Below are 20,871 nucleotides of genomic sequence, written 5' to 3' on the forward strand. Positions count from 1 at the left end.
AGAATTCAATAACAAACGCCTAAATCATTTCAATCAATATTTTGTTTCAATTCCACTTTCTCCAATAAGTGCTTTTAGCTGTCCTACATCTTGAATGGTAGGACTTCATAGCTTCTGCTGGAATACTCTACACTTCTGAGATAACTGAAATTAATTTTTATTTTAAAAGGTGGACCTGGAGGTTTCTAAGGTTGCAGCTTGAGAAGGTCACATATTAACAGGGATTGTGCTTAGTAACTTAGTTACAGAAGTTTCTCTTCAAAGGGCAATCTTCCAAAATCTTATCTTTGGAAATGTAAAACCACACGTTAATTCAAAAGAGATAATTAACCGGGTGTTCATCATTTATGAAACACTCAGCTATCACTTTCATTTATGTTAAATGGTCATATTGTGAAATGTAATGTGGTTTTTCATGGTTTAGTGAATAATTTAATGACAACAACTTGTATTTAAAAGGCATCTTTAACAATTTAAAACAGCCCATCATCCTTCAGAAGAGCACTATCAAACAAAATTTGACACAAAGCTACGTATTGGGTCCAAAGTTTGGTCAAAAAGGTAAATCTTAGAGATTGTTAAGAAGAGGTGGAAGGGATTATGGAAGGAATTTCAGAGCTGAAGGACAATTTTCACTTATAAATTTTCATGTAGTAAAATGCCCCAAGGCACTCTCTGCCGCATGAGGAAGAAATATTAATAGTATTTAGTGATCATTTATTCGCATTGGAATCATTGTAGGGCAAGTTAATATGAATTTATAATACATGGTCATCAGTCTTAGTTTTAATATTCTGGGACTGATCTTCCGCTTGCCCCTGGACCATACTGTCTCATCCAGCATGGACCCAGGTGTGGCCTCCCTCTAGAAATTCGGCTTTCAGCTCATTGATATGGCCCCACACAGTGCAGAGCCTCTTTAAGCATGAAGTGTCAAAGCTGTCACTGAAATTGAACGTTTGTGCAAAGTCTTTGAATGGGAAATACTTGCAAGTTATTTTAATTTTAAAATTATATTTATTAATTAGAAAATTAAATCACCTTTTAAAAACTCTTACACTCTAAAACAATTAAATACATTTAAATTAACTGCTTTAAATTATATGTGGATCTGCTTATCTTTTCAGCAGCCATATCTTTCTGTTCATTTCAATGGGGCTGCTCTGTCTCTCCACCAGGTTTAACCCTGCATGGGCTCAGCAGGCAGATTTCCCAGTCTAACGATGGGACATCAGTGGACATTCAGTGCCCTGTTGAATTCCATGAGCACAGCACAGGGACAGCTGGCAGCACAGATGGCAAACAAGGTGCCATTGTCAACTTAAGCCTGTGCCAGTGTTGGCCTGCAGGATGTCTATGAAGGAACATGAGTAGGTCTAACAGTACTGCTGACAGCTGGATGAACATCTGCCCATTAACTTTCTGACTGGAAGACTGAGGCTGGTACAGTGAAGAGGTGTCATGACAACTTCTGGGGAATTGGTTTGCTGGCAGTTTAAAACCTGAAAGATTCAGTTTCTTGCTGTCTGTTAGGTCTGGCAGAGAGAAAACCTTGGAACTGTTGAATGGCTGGAGACCATTTGCTTATGGATTTATTAGGGGATAAACTGAGTGTGACTGAAATCTGAAGGAGCCCAGTACAAATAATGCAAAGATTTCAGGAAACCTTGTGTTACATTTGCAGTAACAATGTGGCAACCATGTCCATCAAACGTCTTGTTCCAAATTCCTTGTTCCAATGATTCATCTTGTTGTTCTTAATTCCAGGACAGTATGTAATATCTTCCTCATTTTTTTACCCTAGCATTATTAGCCACCATTGATTCAGTTTTCCTAAGACCCACTGCCTCAAATATCAGAGAATGGTAATCACATAACTCTTCTACCATGAGTTTCCAGCAAAGCACCAGCAGGCTGTCTCTTTATGCTGAAGATAAAAGCATTCATTATGTGGTTGCATGGCAGTGAGATGTATTTACCAGAACTATATAAAGAACAGGGAATCATCTTTTGTTGCATCAGCTATGAAACGCTGATCTTGGACATGATCCAGTACCTTTCTTTCAACTGCAAAATAGAGTCCTTAACATAAAATGGATGATAGCAGCAGTGGAGATTTTGTTTATTTTCCAAGGGAAGTATTATAAAACCACTGGCCTTAGCAAAGTGGGCATCAGCAACTTTGTAGTTAGAAGCACAATTGACAGATTGAATCTGCCCAGTTTCACCCACTGGAATCTGAAGGAGCCCACTATAAAATGTCGTCATAGTAACTGCTTGGTGCAGTTCAGCATCTGACTGGGAGAGTGAGTGGCAGATCCTGTTTTAAGACACTACCCAAGTTTAGAGTATCCTTTCCAGAGGAGTGGTGCTGTTTAAAAATGCTGCACCTTTGGAAAACAAAGGTAACTTTGTTTACAAAACATGTGGAGAGGATATAATCTGCTAGAGGCAGTTGCCTTGTTCAGCTGTGGTGTTCTTTAAGTTCCAGTCACAGATTCCCAAACCACTGCTCTACACTTTGTTCCATCCCATATCCAAGCAGAATGATGAAAATATTCCTATTCTAAGCTTTGGGATTCTTGAGAGTTGAAAAGGAAAAGTAAACTGAAAACTAGAGTGTTCTAATTTATTAAATTAATTATCCTGTAGAGTTAAGATACTTTGGTGCCTTGCCCATGGAGATCTTTAGTAGAAAACCAAGAACTCCAAGCACTCATGTTTTTGCAAAGCCAGGTATGTGCATGCTCTGATACCATTAATCGAAATGAATAAATGAGACTAGAAATTCAGGCTAGTACAAGATTTGGAATAAAACCTTGTGGTACTTTATTCTGAGAAATGCATGAACACTTAAAATGAATGAAGTGGCATTTTGGAACACAAACTTTTTTCTCCTCCCGAACTAGGGAAAAGTACTGAAATTACTGATCCTTAAGCGGTAGGTTTTGTATTTTATTGTTCATGCTTTATAATCAGGAAATGTGTTTTCCATCTAAGCTCTAAATTGGAGGGAGCTTTTCCTTTACATCTGCTGGTCAAATTAAACATAATCATTCAGCTTGTCCATAAAGATGTGGAGAAAAAATGTACATGGGTGTCCAGTGCTAACATTGGAAATGATCCGCCAGTCTCTAGAAGTAAACCTTGGACCTCCATAACCAGACAATGATTCAATTGCTGAACTTCACCAATCATAACCTGAGCTGGGCAGCCTCATCATATCTGATTTTTTTTATGGTTTTCCAGATGTTTTGGTGGGAAATATAGTGAGTGGCATGGTTTTGAAGTTCTGGTGTTAAAGGTCCCTCACCCTGATTATTCAGACACTCCCTGAGCTATTTTCCAATGTGCCAGATGTTAAGAAATTGCAGATGATCACTGATAATCTGAAGGCTGGAGCACGATTATGATATCCAGCTGCTAAAATGCTGATGTGTTTAAATTATCCCACCTACTTGAGCTAATTATATTAAAATACTCTCTCAGGAATCTAATCACAGCAGATAAATTGCAGTTTGGTTTTGTGCATTTGAGATCAAGGGTATTTGTAGTTGCTTGAATATTTCATGTTATAGGTCAAATGTGACTCAAAATGAAATAACTGTTCTTTGCTGTTGCCCAGTTTTGCAAATAACATCAAGATGTAAAAATTTGGAAGCTTAAATTGACAAATGCTAGGCGCAAAACTGAGTTATTTGACAGATGTCTTTTTTTCAGGAAGATGTGGGCTGCTAGTTTAAACTAAGTAAAAATGCAGTTAAGAATCATAGAGTCGTACATCACAACACCAGACCCTTCTACCCACCTTGTCCATGCTGACCATGAAGGACCCATTTATTACCATTCCCGTCTACCAGCACTTGTTCCCTACTCTTCTATGTCTTGGCAATTCAAGTGCTCATCAAGATGATGCTTCAATGTTGTGAGAGTAGCTACCTCCACCTTCTTGGGCAGTGTGTTCCAAGACTGCAACCACCCTCTGGATGAACAGTTCTTCCCTGCGTACTCTCTAAACCTCTTAGTCCTTGCTTGAAACTTGTGCACTCTGGTCTCAGACACTTCTGCCTCAGGGAAAAGTTTCTTACTCTCTACCATACCTATGACTCTCATAATTTTGTATATCTCTGTTAGCTTCTCCCACAGCCTCCTCTGCTCCAAGGCAAACAAATCCAGCCTATCCAGTCTTTCTTCATAATTAAAACATTCCATTCCAGGCAATATCTTAATGAATCTCTTCTACAGCCTCTGCAGTACAATTGCATCCTTCCTTGGTGTGGCAACCAGAACTGCAAACAATGTTCCAACTGTGGCCAAATCAAAGTTATACCAAGATCTCCCTGCTTTTATGATCAATGCCCCAGCTAATGAGGACAAACATTCCATATGCTGCCTTCACCACCCCATTCCAAATGTCACCTTCAGGGATCTTTGGGCTTGTACATCAAGATCCCTTTGTCTCTCAATACTCCCCAGGGCCCTACCATTCATGATCCATGTTCTATCCTTATTAGACCCCTCCCCTGCAAAATACATGACTTCACACTTATCAGGATTAAATCCCATCTGTCATTGCCCTGCCCAATTTATCAGATGATCAATATTATTTGTAACCTGAGATTATCCTCATTATCAATACCACCACCAGTTTTTGGAACTTGTGTAAGAACTGTAAAAATGTACAGTTCATTCTATTTTTCCAACAAAACAAAGTCATTTGCTTCATTAATTCTATTCTCCCCTCACTGGTGTACTTTTATTTTCTGTGATGCTTTTCTGAAAAGCCAGAAAACACACCAAGCTGGTGGTGAGGTGTACCAGGTTCTAAATTGATAATTGGACTTGATAGGGAGTGACTGTCATGGAGCTGTTGAAACAAACGGTAGGGATTATTGGGCCATTTTGTACCTAGCGTAGGAGGGAGTGGGAGAGCATGAGAGAAAGCAAGGGATTGCTTTAAAGATTTGTGTTGTTGTAAGGAAGTAAGGAATATACATCATGAGTGGATGAACTTGGAAGAAAGTTTGTAGGGGCAATGTCCTAAGATGGTGAAGAGATGCTTTATTATTATCTTCAGCTTGCTTTGAAAAATAATGGAAGTATGAGGACAATCAGAGGATATGATATCAATGATGTCTGGGTTCTCAATAACGTGTTCCCCTTTTCTGCAAGCTTATGTCAGGTGCAATTTAGGTCAAAGTAGTAGAATTTCTGGGACATTAGCTGTTGGTTTCATTATCCATTTTATAGAATTTTAGAATTTATCTTTTTTTCAAACCACTGTAACCTCTATCAGAGGTTAAAATATGATCCCCAACATCAATACCAAGAATTTTGGACCTGGTCAATCAAGAACTGAGCATTCTAATGTGGGAAACTCTCAGTCTCCGTGTCTGAAGCTTGAGATGTTATTGCTCATCATTCCTAACCTGTCAAGAATGGGGGAAAAAAAGGAGAAATTGAAATTTGAAATCAACATCATTGAAGTGAAGTCGTGAAAGCAAACTTCTAAGAAAATAATATTAGACAAAGTCATAATAGATTGCATGATTCCGTGTGAACAATGGACATCAATTTATTTAGGTCAGTTGACAATCTTCCAGGGAACTGGAACGAGTGTATGGAAAATAAAAGTTCATATTGTATATTTTCTTACTGGCACAATTTACACTTGGAACATTGCATTTTGACATTTAGAAACTACATTATTTTCTTTAGTACCTAGGATACATCCCATCTGAACCAGGTGATTTATCCACTTTAAGTACAGTTGGTTTCCTAATACCTCCTCTATCAGTTTTTAGCCCAATCTTCTTCCTAAGTGAAAATTGATATAAAGTACTCATTTGGTACATCCTAAAGTAGTTTTCCCTGCTGTTCTCTGGTCCCATCTCTGCTTTTCTCTTCTTTTTCCTGTTCATATGCCTTTAGAATATTTTTCGAAATATTTGCTGCCAATATTTTCTCATGCTCTTTCTTTGCCTCTGATATTTTCTTTTTTTACTTCACCTCTGAAGTAAAAAAAAATGTCTGTAATAGTCTTGTTCTCATTTCTGTCAACAACCTGGCATCTGTCATGTACTCTTTCATTTTCCATGGAGGGTTGGTTTTAATTTCCATACACTTCTCCCTCACTGGGAATACATATGCACTATAGATGAAACCTCTCAACTTTAAAGGCCTCCCTTTACTGTTTTGGCTGCCAATCTTTGTTTCCAGATTACCTGAGCAGGATCTGTTGCTGTAACTTGGAGCGATCTACATCCTATTCTAATGATATTACACTCATCATTTCTATGCTTGTTGATCATGATTTTAAAGTTTGCATCCTTATTTTTGAATCTATCCTGACCCCACTCCTCGCTAACTTTGTAATCTAGTCCTACATTCTTCCCTGATATTTTCCCTGATGCATTTCTGGCCTCTTGAGCCTCCCCATTATTGGTCACTCTGCCACTGGCCACACATTCAGCTGCCAAAGCCTCTGGAACTTACTCCCTAAACTTCTCTGCTTCTTTCCTTCCCCAGAATGCTTGAAAACCTACCATATTGACTAAGCTTTGGTCAACTACACTCTTACCATCTTATAAGGCTCAGCATTATATTTCGGGGGTCTTTGGGAGACCCTACTATAACTGCTTTGCTGTTTAAATGATGAAAACCTGGTGAATTTGGAGGAATGTCTATTATTGTGGCACCCATTGTTTCCATCAGAAGGTATGGCTCCACCACAATGTACCTATTCACCAACTAATTATGTAGCTGGTTAAGCTTCATTATGTAGCTTAACCAGTTACATAATGAAGAATTTTATGTAGCTTGTTAGGTTAATCATTGGTTTTGGAATTGTAATGAAGCATAGTTTGGAAACTAAATATTGTATAGGACATGCAAACTTATTTGAATCAGGAACAAAAGTAAAATATGGCTAGTTTCTTTGCTGAGTAAGTTCAACTATTGGTTGCGTGTCATTATTTAGTGTTGAGTGTCCATATAGTTTGCAATTATTCTGGCACCTTGTGCCTTTAGTCAAAAATTTTAAAAATACATTTACTAATAATTTACTACAGTTCTGTGAGCTCTTAAAATTGTTGTTTGATGCTTTTCATTTGTTCTTTATTTTAGAAGCAGACTAGCTAATCCTGTCCAATTAACAACAATGGAAGATATTGAAGCTTATCTAAGTGGGGAATTACATGGTGATCTCAAACCGTATCGGCACATTTCTGTTGTAGGATTATTCAGTCCAGACATGGAAAAAGGTAAAAGTAAATCTTTAAGTTAAATTACTGAGTAGATCATCACTATCATATTCAAGCATGATACAGGGAATGAACTTTGCTTTATTCCCTAAAGACAAGCTAATAGAAATCAGATTCAACCTACAACTTTTGTATATGGTAAGGTCCAAATCTTCTCCAAGTCTCAGGTTTAGGATTATATTCAATATGTATTTCAATGACATCAACTTTACCTCAGATCATCCATTCCAATTACATTACAGCTACTGTGCTGTCAGCTAACTTTCAGTGATTTCGTTCAGTCTTCAACAGAGATGCTTTATTACTGAATAGAAATCCATCCCTTTCTTACCACCTTGAACCCAATAGTATGTAATCTTTGTGTTCTGTTTGATTCTGAGCAAAGTGTCAAAATCCACACCATTATGAAATGATGACTACCTCCATCTTTGCAGTACTTCCCATTCCCTTTCTACCTCACATCCACTGCTACTTACTATTATCCTTGTGAGCTTTAAGCATGGCTTTTCCTGTGTCTTTCTCCTCATTGCCCAGTTTACAACCTGCATATTTTCACTGTGCCTTGAATTCCTGTATCTTCATGTGGTGAGCCATTCTCTATATGAACTTCTGAAGACTCTTTAAAACCTCTGAAATCTTCTCTAGATGTGTCTTCTTTTCTCCACAGTTATTGCCTGAATTATTTCAGAATTTTCTGTTTTTATCCACAATGATCTAGCCTCCACGACCCTTCAGGATAGAGAATTCCAGTTATCAACCATCCTCTCTGAGAAGAAAGTCCTCAGCACATTAGTTTTAAATGACTGATCTCTAGTTTTATAAATATGTCCCCTTGTTTGAGATCCTCCTACTTGTGGAAACATCTCAGATTCTACCCTGTCATACCCCCTCATGATCTTGTATGTTTCAGCAAGGTCACCTCATTTTTCTAAACTCCAAAGAATATAGATCTAATTTCTTTAGCTACTTCTGATAGGACAGCCCTCTCATCCCAGGAATTCATCTAGTGAATCTTTTTATGTACTGTTTCCAATGCCAGTACATAGTTTCTTAAATAGGGAGATCAAAACTCTGCACCTCACCTGGTTACTGTACAATTGTAAAAATACTTTGCTGTTTCTAAATACCTATCCTTTTGCAATAAAGGTTAATATGTGACTTGCCTGCCTAACCATTTGCTGCATCTGTTTGGTAACTTCTTGGGATTCATGCATAAGAACACTGAGAACAGAACAAGTCTACAGCAGATGCAATCACACTGGCTCTCCACTCTGCTTTGGAGCACCTTGACAACTACAAGATGTGCATCAGGCTACTATTTGCAGATTACAGCACAATGTCCAACACCATCATTCCCTCAGTACTAATCAACAAGCTCAAAACCTGGGTCTCTGTACCATCCTCCACAACTGGATCTCAACAACTTTATAGGGAGATCGCAGTCGGTGCGGATCAGCAATAACACCTTCTCCTTGCTGACTATCAATAGGCACACCTGAAGGATGTGTGCTTAGCCCACTGGTCTACTCTCTCTACACTCATGACTGTGCTTATACACAGCTCATATACCATCTATAAATTCACCGATGACATCACTGTGATTGGTAGAATCTCAGATGGCGATGAGGAGGCTTACAGGAGTGAGATAGATCAGCTGGTTGAGTGGTGTCGCAACAACAACCTTGCACTCAACGTCAGCAAAACTAAGGAATTGATTGTGGACTTCAGGAGAGGAAGTTGGGAGAACACACACTGGTCCTCATTGAGGGGTCACGGTGGAAAGGGTGAACAGCTTCAAGTTCCTGGGCATCAACATCTCAGAGGATTTATCCTGGGCCCAACACATTGATGTAATCACAAAGAAGGCATGCCAGTGGCTCTACTTCATTAGGAGTTTGAGGAGATTTGGTATGGCACCAAAGACTCTTACAAATTTCTATAGATGTACAGTGGAGAGCATTCTGACTTGTTGCATCACAGCCTGGTATGGAGCCTCTAACAGGATTGCAAGAGTCTGCAGTGGGTTGTAGGCTCACCCATCTCCATCACGGGCACAACCTTCCCCACCATCGAGGACATCTTGAAGAGGCGGTGCCTCAAGAAGGCGGCATCCATCATGAAGGACCCTCACCATCTGGGACATGCCCTCTTCTCATTACTACCATAAAGGAGGAGGTAGAGGAAACTGAAGACCCACATTCAATGATCCAAGAACAGCTTCTTCCCCTCCACCATCAGATTTCTGAACGATCCATGAACACGACTTCGTTACTCTTGTTCTTTTGCACTATTTATTTATTGTTGTAATTATACATGTTTATGTCTTTGCACTGTACTGCTACCACAAAACAAAAAATTTCGTGTCATATGTCAGTGATAATAAATCTGATTCTGATTCCTCTTCAATTTGCTCATGTGCAATCTTTCTCCATTTAGATAATAGTCTGCCTTTAAATTTCTCTTAACAATATGCATGACTTTGTAGCGGTTGCTACCGCGAAATAAAACAAGACGCTAGTCGAAGGATTGTCAAACAAGAACTGGTTTATTTTCCCGCCTTGCGCGGGCCTTTTAAGGGAGACTGTTCCCGACCAATGCAACCGGCAATGACATAAGTACTACGTCATCAAGTCTTTCCTGCGTGCGGGTTCTCCCTGTCGCTCGGGAAAGACGAGGCCCGCCGCCATCTTGGGCCTTGTCGCTCCGACGCCGCACGACCCGACTGCCGAGCCGGTTCGCCTGACCGGACGGTGAGTCGCTACAACTTCATACTTTCCCACATTAAAGTTAATTTGCCACATTTTTTGCCTAATCACTCAACCTATCTTTATCCCATTGCAGATCTAAATATCCTCATTACAATCTGCTCTCCTACCTATTTTCGTGTTATTGGCAAACTTCGGTACCTTACACTTTGCCCCCACCACTAGGTAATAAAGTATATCATAAATAATTGAGACCCAAAATTGATACTTTGGGTACTTCACAAGTTATATTCTTTCAGCCTGAAACAGTCTTTCCAGTGGTTGGGAAAGCCAAAATGAAGGGCTATGAATATAAGATTTAATGGGAGATGATAGAGAATGACTTGGCAAAATCAACATCATCCCACATATTTTCTGATTTTAAGAAATTCACGGGCTAGATCCTTAATCATTCCTTGTTACTAATTTAAGTTGAATCAAATGGTGAACAGCTTTTGAGTTCTGTTTGACACTTGAGGCCTTGAATTTTATCCATCACTAGGAATGAATATTTCCTTCTCTGCAACATGTATTTTCCCCCCCCATTTCTTCTTCCATTGTTACTGAAACCCTCAATTATACCCTTGTGGACTCCAGCTTTGATTTCTCCAATGCTGTGCTTCCTCCACACTCCCCCCTACATGAACTTCAGCTTGTCCAAACCTTTGCTGTCTGAAACCTGTCCCATACTAAATCCCATTCTCATTTTCCACCTGTCTCTGCTAGCATTCATTTGTCTCACCATTTCTCACTAAATTCAAAATGCTTGTCCTTGTTCACAAATCCCTTCATGTTTCTTTTAAAAGTTTGCTCATTCACGATATTTAGGCCTTGGTGGTTGGCCAGGATTTACTGCCCACCTTCAATTGTCTCTGAACTGATGGCTTGTTGTGTTATTTTCGAGCATGGCTTAGAGTCAACGATACAAATGTAGGTCTGGATTTGCATTGGCCAAGTTAAGGAATGGCAACTTTGCTTCCATGATGAATATTAGTAAACATGATAGACTTCATGACCATCTGGTAACTTTATAGCCCTAATTAATATTATTAGGCTTATTTAACTGCTTTAATGACTTGAATTTAAATTCCTCAACTGATTAAGTGGGATTTGAACTTGTTTCACCAGATCAATAGTCTAGACCTGTAGTCCAAACACTAAAATTGTCCTACCTTACGAATGTACAAGATTATTGTGCAGTTTTGATTAGCATCTTCTTTCAATTTCCACTTGTGTCCTTTCCTGGAGGACATCGGGTACCCACTCTATTGCTTTTCTTCTTGAATATCCCCTTCAGGTTCTTCCTCTTTGGCTGCCTCTTCTAACTTTTCTTCTGTTATTGATTACTGAACATGTTCTCACCTCTTGTGAGATGCTTCATGTCATTTTGCCAGTGGTGATTGATAAATTCAATTATTGGGTACACTGTGGTACTCCAGGCATGGACAATGCTGGGAAAGTCACAGTAATTTCCTATCTGTAGTTACCAGTGGGAATTCAGATAGCATTGACAGCCAACATTTGATTTTGATCAAGAGATCAACAGGGACCTGATCAAACTGGGAAGGCAGATTTCCTTCACCAGACAGATCAGCAGAGCCACATATATTGAGCTGAAGTTTGCAACGTTCTATTTGTGTTTGAATTCAGTCTCTGGGTTACTGGTCTTAGCATAATTGCTACACCATTGCAATTACTAAGTCTGGCGTCTTTGGTCGTTCACTGGAATTGTTTAACTGCCAAACCCAAATTTCCAGTGAAAGATGATGTTATTTGGCTGCAGGAAATCTTAAAGGGTGGGTTACTTGTGTTCATAAGAGTCTACATGGGTGCTAACATGTAAGGTTATATCAGCAATATCTAAAGGCCTAATTACAAGTCTGTGCACTGTCTTTTAGTAAAGTTTTTACACCCTCATACCTAGCAGGCCCATTACCGTAAATCTCTGTTTTTATTTTTTTCAGAGCATGATGACTTTGCTAAAGCAGCAAATTCCCTGAGGGGCATTGTGGTTACTGGATGTTATGTAGGGAATGACAATCCATATCTGTAAGTCATTATGTAACATTCCTTTTCCCAGATAAATGAGGTTTGTGGTATTGCTTAGAATTTCTCTTTTGAAATATAACTCTGATCTGTCATATCTAACACTTTAATTTACTACCAAATTATGTAATCAATGATTTTCCAAAAAATGCACTAATATTTTATTGCCATTTCAAATGTCAAATTTTCCCTTGTGCTCACATAGAGGTGCCTGCCTTATATTCATATTATTTTGTACATGAGCAGCTTGGCACTCTACAACACTTGTTTTGCAAAATGTGTCAAAGTGCTTAGGAAACATGAATATGTATGAGGAATTGTTAATTTTATTTATATATGTGCCAAACAGTACTTGTACGTAACTATGCAAGTTATATGCAGGTTCTGCTCTGTTCATTCTCCACAGCTGTCAATCAGTGCAGTTGTTGAGAAGAAAAGCTTTAAATTATTCAATTTATTAATGGCAGCATTTCATAATTTTTGAGAACAATGTCAGCTCATTGTTCTTTATTTGCTTACTGGTCTAGATCAAGATTGGCCAAGAAAATGACAACAGAACTTACTCCTCCGTTCTGTTTATGCCAAGGAATTGATTGCATAATCAAATGAGAAGTGGAACAATGATGGGAACAAATTAGGAAAAATATCAGTTGGCTGCTATAGTGGAGGAGAACCCAGTCCTCCTGGTTATCTTGTTTAATTGTGATACACTCACCTTTTTTATCTTACTTTACAAATGCTGCACTGCACTGATATTATCATATCAAGTTTCAATAGGAACTTAAATTTTATCTTAATTTTTCAGCCTTTCTATCTTCTTTTCCTTAAGTTTTGAACATCTTACCAGCTAATAGGCCAATGGTATCTTGTAGTCTGACCAAATTTTTCAGGGTGGCTTGTGTTGCACCACTGAGCCTGCTCTTATGATGTTCCTTTGTGCACTTCCAGCAGAGTTTGCTGATTAAAGCAAGTGGCAACTTGGGATGATTTTCCTTGGTGATGTCTGAAGATGCCAAAATTCACCTTGGATTTGAAACAAGGTCTTCTAAACTACAGTGCAAATATTTGATAGGGCTTTTCTATTCCGCTTTTACAAAGGATTATTGATGCTTTCTGGTTGCTATATTAATTAACTGTAATGTGAACAGTTTGAATTGTGAGCATTATCAGATTGGAATATATACATAACCTTGACAATTACAGATACAAAAAATATATTGATCTGCTGTGTCACTTCACCCAGGGAGTCATGCCAATTCAGATGAGGATATATTAGAGTGGGTGGCCCAATTAAGAGTTTTTTATGCAAATGCAACCTTAAAGGAACAAAATTAATTAAACAGTAGGTGGAAATTCAACCTCGAAACCATTACTGAGACATTGCTGCAAGATGGTAAGGGCTGGAAACTAAGTAAAATGCCCATAAGAAAGATAAGAAAAGTGGTCGAAAGTGTAAAGTGTGCTAAGTAATAAAGGACCAAAACACTTCAGTGATAAGGGAGGAACTAGATAAGTACGTGGTGGGGGTTTTATGTGTAGAATAAAATAGAAAACGACTTAAGACTTTGTGTATACGTCCCCAAATAGCAGCTGTGAAGTCATAGAATGTATCTAAGTGGAGATTAGATGTGTGTACCAAAGGGTGGTTTTGATGTTAGGTTTTAACTTTCATAGGCAAGTTAGACCAGACCAGTACCGATTTTCTTGAGTGTGGTGAGAAAAAACATTTTTCAGAAGGGACTGAAGAGACCGTGCTAGCTGCTGACATCACATAAAGCTTCCCACAAAGCTTTAGCGTTTCCTATGGTGAGAACTTGCTCTTATTGTCAGTTGTGTTTCAGTCCAGCGCATAGTGCCCACCTAATGCTTTAGTGAATAAGGGGGTGATTTCATTTTAATTATTTAAATCAGGATTTATTTACTTTGCAGTTTCATATGCAGTGTTAAATAGGTAGTATAAGTTCTAGCCTGCCAGGTAATTTGGTAATCAGCTGGAACTGATTAATTGAAGTCAGGCAGCTCAGAATTAATGGAACCTGGGAATGTATGCCTATGGATTCTGCTCAGGCACAAAACTTTGGTGATCAGTCTGGTAAGGGCAATGTGGTAGCTATATATTTAAAGATTTAAATATATTAGATTATATTAAGATAGTCAGCACAGGGCAGGTCATGGGCTGTAACTGTAGTATGTGGGGGCTGATGGAAACCATTGTGAACCTGATGGCCATGTGTGCGTGAGGAAGTGGAGCTCAAATTTGATGAACTAGAGTCCGAGATTCAGACCATGCAATGCATCAGGATGGAGGAGCCACTGTAAATGTCCCCTTATGTGTAGGTGAGTGGTAGAATCTGGAGTAATTGATGGGCATGTGGGGAAATAAGATGGGGGTTAATGTAAGATTACTGTCGATGGGTCAGTATGAACTCGGTGGTTCCTGGGGCCTGTTTCTGTGTTGCATGACTCTATAATCAAAAGGGGACCATGTGTGTAATATACCAGGTTTGCAGATGACACAAAGTTGGGCGTCATTGTGGCTTTTGAGGAGGATGTGGAAAACTTCAGGGGGATACAGACAGGCTAAATCAATAAGCAAGAACGTACCAGGTGGAATACAATGAGGAAAAATGTGAAAGCATCCACAGTGGTATAAAAATATAAAGACAGGGTGTTTTTTAAATGATGTGAGCTTGGAAAGTATTGATGTTCAGAGGGATCTGGGGTGATCTTGTTCATGTATAACAGAAAGTTAACATGCAGGCACAGCAAGCGACTGTAAAGGTAAATGTACCGGGTGCTGACCTTTAAGTGGGATTGAATACAAAAGTTGACATAATGCAGTTTTATCGGGCTCTGGTGAGACTGCACCTGGAATCTTATGTAGATTACTCTCCCTACCTAAGGAAAGATATAATTGTGAGAGAAAAAGTGCAAGGAAAGTTCATCAGATTGATTCCCGATAAGTGGTTTGCCCTGTGAGCAGAGGTGAAACAGACTGGGTGTTTGCTGTCTTGTGTTTTGAAGAATGAGGGGTGATCTCATTGAAACATACAGCATTTTTTGGGGGCGTGACAGGGTAGATTCTTTGGAATCCTTTTCTCAGGAGGGCTTAGTTGTTAAGTATACTCAACACAGAGATTGAGAGATTTTTGAATATTTGAGGAAATCAAGGAATATGAGGGCATATCAGGAAAGTGGTGCTGACGTAAAACATTCATCCTAGTTAAATCACGAAGTCCACAGCAACTCCTGAATAGCTAAATGCAGAATTCCAGAAGTTTTCTGGATTTTATTGAATGGCAATGTAGGCATGAGAGTCCAGATGCTCTAGTTAAGCTATTACATCAGTTTTGGGGGGATGCCTGGCTCTCAGAGGGAGCAATATCAAGTTGGTTGAGGAGCCAGTCATACTGAAGCATTTTTACACAGCAGGAAGGGAAACATTTAGATAATATGTTACTGAATGCAAAATAAAAATATAAACATGTACACTTGAATAGATGATGAAATATTATAAGCTACTTACAAAAATAAAAAAAACATAATTTGAGGGAATTACAATCCACATGCATAATATCAGAGAAAGTTTAGAAAGCAGTAAATTTGATTTCCTGCACCATTAAAATCTCATTTTAGATCTGATGCAACAAAATGTAACATTTTCCGGTTTTTGAGGTGAGAATATTTGGAGAGCATTTAATATCGTCATTAGATCAAGGGTTTCCTTTGGTTACACAGAAGAACATTGCAAAACAGCATAGCCGTGGAGGAGCAGGATATCAACAACTTCTGGATTTCTGCATTTAGCTATTCAGGAGTTGCTGTGGACTTAATGATTTAACCAGGATGAATGTTGATGGTTTGATTTAGGAGCAGACCCTGATCCTCACTGAGTATTTTACCTCCCCACCACATGCCTTCCTCAATGACCAGCCCTTAGTTCCATTCCCACCAATGCCCTCCACCCACTCCCACAACTCCCTGGAACTGGCCTTTGTTTCTCAATAACATAGTGTCCAATGCAGAAAAGGGGAACACCATTTCAGTAGCTGAGTCATCACTGAAATTTGAAGTGGGAGGGTGGAGTGTAGGAGGGGAGGGGAGTTGGCTGGGTGTGCCATGTCCAAATAGTTGTTAGCACACTGTAGGAAAACCCATCTGGTGCACTTGTTTAGATATGCTGGAATTCCTAGGCCACGTTGCATGTGAGGAGATTATCTCTATCTGACTTGTTTTACATCACGTGTGTAAGTGAGTTCAGCTGAAATGTAATAATTGTGGCCAAGTGCTATTTCCATGCACACATTGCATACAATATGCACCCCACCCATTCTTGTGCACCAGCCCATAAATAACTTATTCATTTGAAAACTGTACTTTGCATCACACCTACAAACCATTGATATCAAATTTGCTATGTTTAAAAAAAAGAATGTAGAAGTATACTGATCTAGAATTGCAATCTAATTGATTGTGCAAAGGTGGATTTTTATATCTCAACAAACAGTAATTAAAATAGCATTGCAGTACTGTACAAGACTGCTACTTATGCTTGTTAGGTTCTATGCTTTCCCCACTATATCAGTCTGATTTCACAACCTCACACATAGAAAGCTTTAAAAAAAAGCAACTTACAGTGAACATTATGACTAGACTCTTTGGATGGTGCTATTTCTGGCCCTATCCTCACTATATACCTAAATGCTGAGTGTAACTAAAGACTACCAGATGGTGGAACATTATCCTTGTGTTCAAAATTTGAAACCTGCAATAGGGAAATACAGTTAACTTAAATGTTATGAAAATTAATTGATAACATTATAGAGGGTACTGTCAATGTTAATGTAAAGAGCTAAATGGTTGCAAGTTGTGAGACATTATTTCTAAAACTATTTTAACATGTGTGGCCTCTGTGGAACTAATTAAATTATTAAACGAGAAATACTGGTTTTACACTTTACCTGGCATAGACTTTATATATTTGATAAAGTTCTATGAGGGCTAACAAAATAAAATGTAAATAATCTGAGCCTGCTTTGGAAGTTACTTTAGACTGGGAATCAAAAGCAAAACCATGAATTAAGTGTCTGGAGATTGCATCAATAAATTTATCTGTGACATACAATTTCTTTCAGGTTTGAAGGAGTGACTATCTTAATTAAAATAAAATTTGTTGATGGCTCCAAATTATGTACCAAGGCTGCTTAGTAGAAAGACAGGTGAATTTTATTGTCCATAAATGGCAATGCAGACTAAAATAGAAAACTTGTCACACTTTGAATGGGGATCAGTTAGCAATAATGTTTTTGTGAATTTGCCTATTGATGAATCTAAATGTAATTGCTTGCGTTTCATCGGTTGAAATAAATTTATTTTAGTTTGGTACCTAGCAAATGAGCAAATCATGTGAAGTTTCCGGGATCATCTTCAAGTAAATTTTAAAGTTCAGAGAAACAAGATTTGAAGGGGTGGAGAGCTGTTTGGTTGCAGTAGTATTTCCATTGCAATTTGCATATGAGTACAATAGATGGCAGAATTGCAAATAGAATTCAAGTTCAAGCAAGCAAGTCTTTTGCACTGGTTTAAAATCAGTCAGGCTGAAAGGTGGCACTTATCACAAAATAGATCTTCCCCTGAGAATAGATTTTAAGATTCATTCACAGAATGGAGGCAATATGGAAAAGATCGAATTTATGTCCATCTCTGTTTGGTGCCGAGCCATGTTCCTAAACATAAGATTGTGTAGGATTCAGGGCATAGAATTTTCTGTCATAGAATTTGTCTTTTCTGCTTTTCATTCTCCACTTGAACAGCATCCCATCTTTCGTCAGCTAAGTTCATCAGCACGATCCTCTGTTCCTCTCTTCCTTGTGTATTTGTTTATCCTCCCTGTTGTCAGTGTGGTTGAGGTGCTCCCAAAGTGCTGTTAGGGAGAGATTTCCAGGACTTCTACCCAGTAATGAAAAAGGAATGGTTAATATATTTCCAAGGCAAGATGGTACACAGCTTACCAGCAAACTTCTAGCTGTTGTTGTTGCCATGCCTGTTGTCATAATCTTGCAGGTAGTAGAGTTTGTGAAGTGCTGTTGAAAAAGCCTTGGTGAGTTGCTGGATGAATTTTGTAGATAATGCACTGGTGATGTAGGGAGTAGATTGCAAGCTAATAAAGCGGTACTCTCTGCTGAAAAGTATTGAGCTTCTCCTGTGTTGTTGAAGCTGAACTTATCCAGGCATTCCATCAAGGCTCTGTGTTGGGTCATACTTATAACTGACTATTATGGCTTCAAAAGGCATTTTTCCAAGTTTGTCAGTGTGCACAAAGATAGGCAGTATTATATGCAGTGTGAAGAGAGTTTATTAGCCTGAATGAGTTAACAAAACTGGCAAATAGATTTCAGCATGGGCAAACGTAATTTGGCATTAAAAAAATAATGAATTAAATATTTTCTGCAAGGTAAAAACCTAGAAACAATGGAATTCAAAAAGATTTGGAGTCTATGTACATAGGTTATTAAAACCTCATGGGCAGGTATACAAATAGTTAGAAAAGACTAGTCTTTTCTTCTAGACAACTGGGGTACACAGGATAGAAGTTATACAACAGCTATAGTAAGTCTTGTTTGGATCATAGCTGAATAACTGTAAGCAGTTCTAGGTGGCACAATTTAGGAAGGAAAAATCAACCGTGAAGGAAATGCAGCATAGGTGCATCTGAATGATGCCTTGGACTGGTAAGCTAAATTATGATGGGAGATTTTAGAAAGGAGGGATGTCTTCCTTGGATTTAGAAGATTTACTAACTATTAAGGGGAACTGATGAGGTAGAAAACGTAGATAAGGACTAAGTTGCATTGTCTGAAACTTAAAATCAGGCCTTTCAGGAGTGAAATTGGGAAATGCTATATATGCCAAGTGTGAAACTCCTCTGCAAATTGATAGGCCAATTGCAGATTTTAAATTGTGAGATTGATAGTCCAAAGGTTTTAAGAAACATGGGTGAAAAATCGGTAGTGAGCTAGTCTACAGATTATCCAGGATCTTATTTAATGATGGAATAGGTGAAGGATCCAAATTGCTACTCCAGTTCTTTTGTTCCTTTGTGCTTCACACCACTAACTTGTACCTTGTAGATAGTGGAAAATCTTTGGGCTGTTGGAATTGTCCTTTGATACAGACTATTCAACATTTGAATGCTGTTGTAGCCACAGTAATCAGGTAGCTGAGCCAGCTTTTGGTCAGCTGTGACCTTAGAATGTTGATGGGTGGGAATTCAATAATGTTAAAGCTATTGAATGTCCTCTTGTTGGAGATGGCTGTTATTCTGCAGATGTAGTATTTAGTTACTTGGCTCTTTTCAGCCCAGTTCTGAATATTGTTCAGGTCTTGTTGCATGCAAGCATGTATTGAATCATTATCTGAGGAGTTGCCATTGAATTAAACATTGTGGACATCCCCAATTCTGGCCTTTTTATTTGTAATTGTCAAGGTTATTTATAATATTCCAATCTAATAACATAATGCTCACAATTCAAACTGTTCACATTACAGGGAGGGAAATTTGTTGATAAAGCAGCTGGAGATGTTTGGGCTTGGGACACTGACCAGAGGAACCACTGAGATGATTGAACTTGAGCTATCACAGTCATGTTTTCTGTATACTTTGTATGACATCAATGAGTAGAGAATGTTTCTCCTGATTCCCATTGATTTCAGTTTTACAATTGTCACCAGCTTGGATAATATTGTCTTAAAATGAATGATATTAGCTCTTAGCTGATCTCTGGCAGACTGTTACCTGACCAAACCAACCACCAGTGAGTAAATGATACTGGAGAGTATAGTGAACAATACTTTCCATCCCTTTACTGATATCTGAAAGTGGCCTGATGGGGTGATATTAGCCATATTGGATCTTTTCTGCTTTTTGTGGGTAGGACAAACCTAGGCAATTTTTTACATTGTCAGGTAGATGCCATTGCTTTAGTTGTACTAGGAGAAACATTGGGTCATGTAGCACTGTTCATTTTCAATGTTGTGGGTTGTATTTGATTGCATTTTTATCTGTGAATCTCAAACTCACCTGTTACATGACTTTTCAAATCAGAGGTGTGCTTCCATATGTGTTGTGCATGCGCACTGGAAGCTGGCAGACTGGGTAATTGTTGAGATCAATCAAAGCCAAGCAGATGGAAGGCAGGCCACTTTCAGCAGAGTTGGGTGCAGATGGCTCACATTCTGATTATGCCATTTTGGCATAAGCAGCAGCTAGACTGGCTGGTAGGCAACAACAAGGGCAATGTTGGAGTGGCAGTAGTAAGATCAAGAATGATGACATCTTGGAAGGAACAACTTTGCAAGGACATTGTCACACTCCTGGGTGGCAATAGCAATCCCAATAATCTGGTTGAGGATGAGTTGCTGGAATGCCATGGCACCCAAGAACCCCTTCTGAACCATGATTTCTGTTTCATTTTGGCAGCAGTCAGAATGTCCACTGTAACGTCCATACACATGGATGTCTTCTGCCGTTGCTATAACAGTAGAAAACTCAGCCGCCCGATGTGACGTAATGACTGGGCTCACAGGTGTTGATGCGAAACCACTCTCCATTTCAATGCTGAAAAGGATGAGCTTCAGACTCTGTGCAAAGCCATGTACAAGGCAGGATCTGTACATTCTCCTTGCTCCTTGATATTTCATCCGGGCTATCTGACTGTTTTGCCAATAGCCTGCCTCAGCATCTCTTCTGCATGCTGATCAGCCTTTGATTGTAAGCTGCCCCATTATTGTCTTTGTCTGAATTCTCTGGAACAGATCTC

The 20,871-nt window shown here is 38.8% G+C and overlaps 1 protein-coding gene across 3 annotated transcripts in view; it reads left to right on the forward strand.

The window, feature by feature from the left end:
- Positions 1–20,871, forward strand: part of txndc16 (thioredoxin domain containing 16) — an 88,524-nt gene that overhangs the window by 54,152 nt on the left and 13,501 nt on the right. For all 3 annotated transcript variants that reach the window (XM_052023000.1, XM_052022983.1, XM_052022992.1), the window contains exons 15-16: positions 7,126–7,262; positions 11,971–12,055. In XM_052023000.1, coding sequence (XP_051878960.1) covers positions 7,126–7,262; positions 11,971–12,055 — 222 coding nt within the window. The remainder of the gene's footprint in view (positions 1–7,125; positions 7,263–11,970; positions 12,056–20,871) is intronic.

The sequence above is a fragment of the Pristis pectinata genome, chromosome 1, assembly GCF_009764475.1.
Source record: "Pristis pectinata isolate sPriPec2 chromosome 1, sPriPec2.1.pri, whole genome shotgun sequence".
Classification (NCBI taxonomy): Eukaryota; Metazoa; Chordata; class Chondrichthyes; order Rhinopristiformes; family Pristidae; genus Pristis; species Pristis pectinata.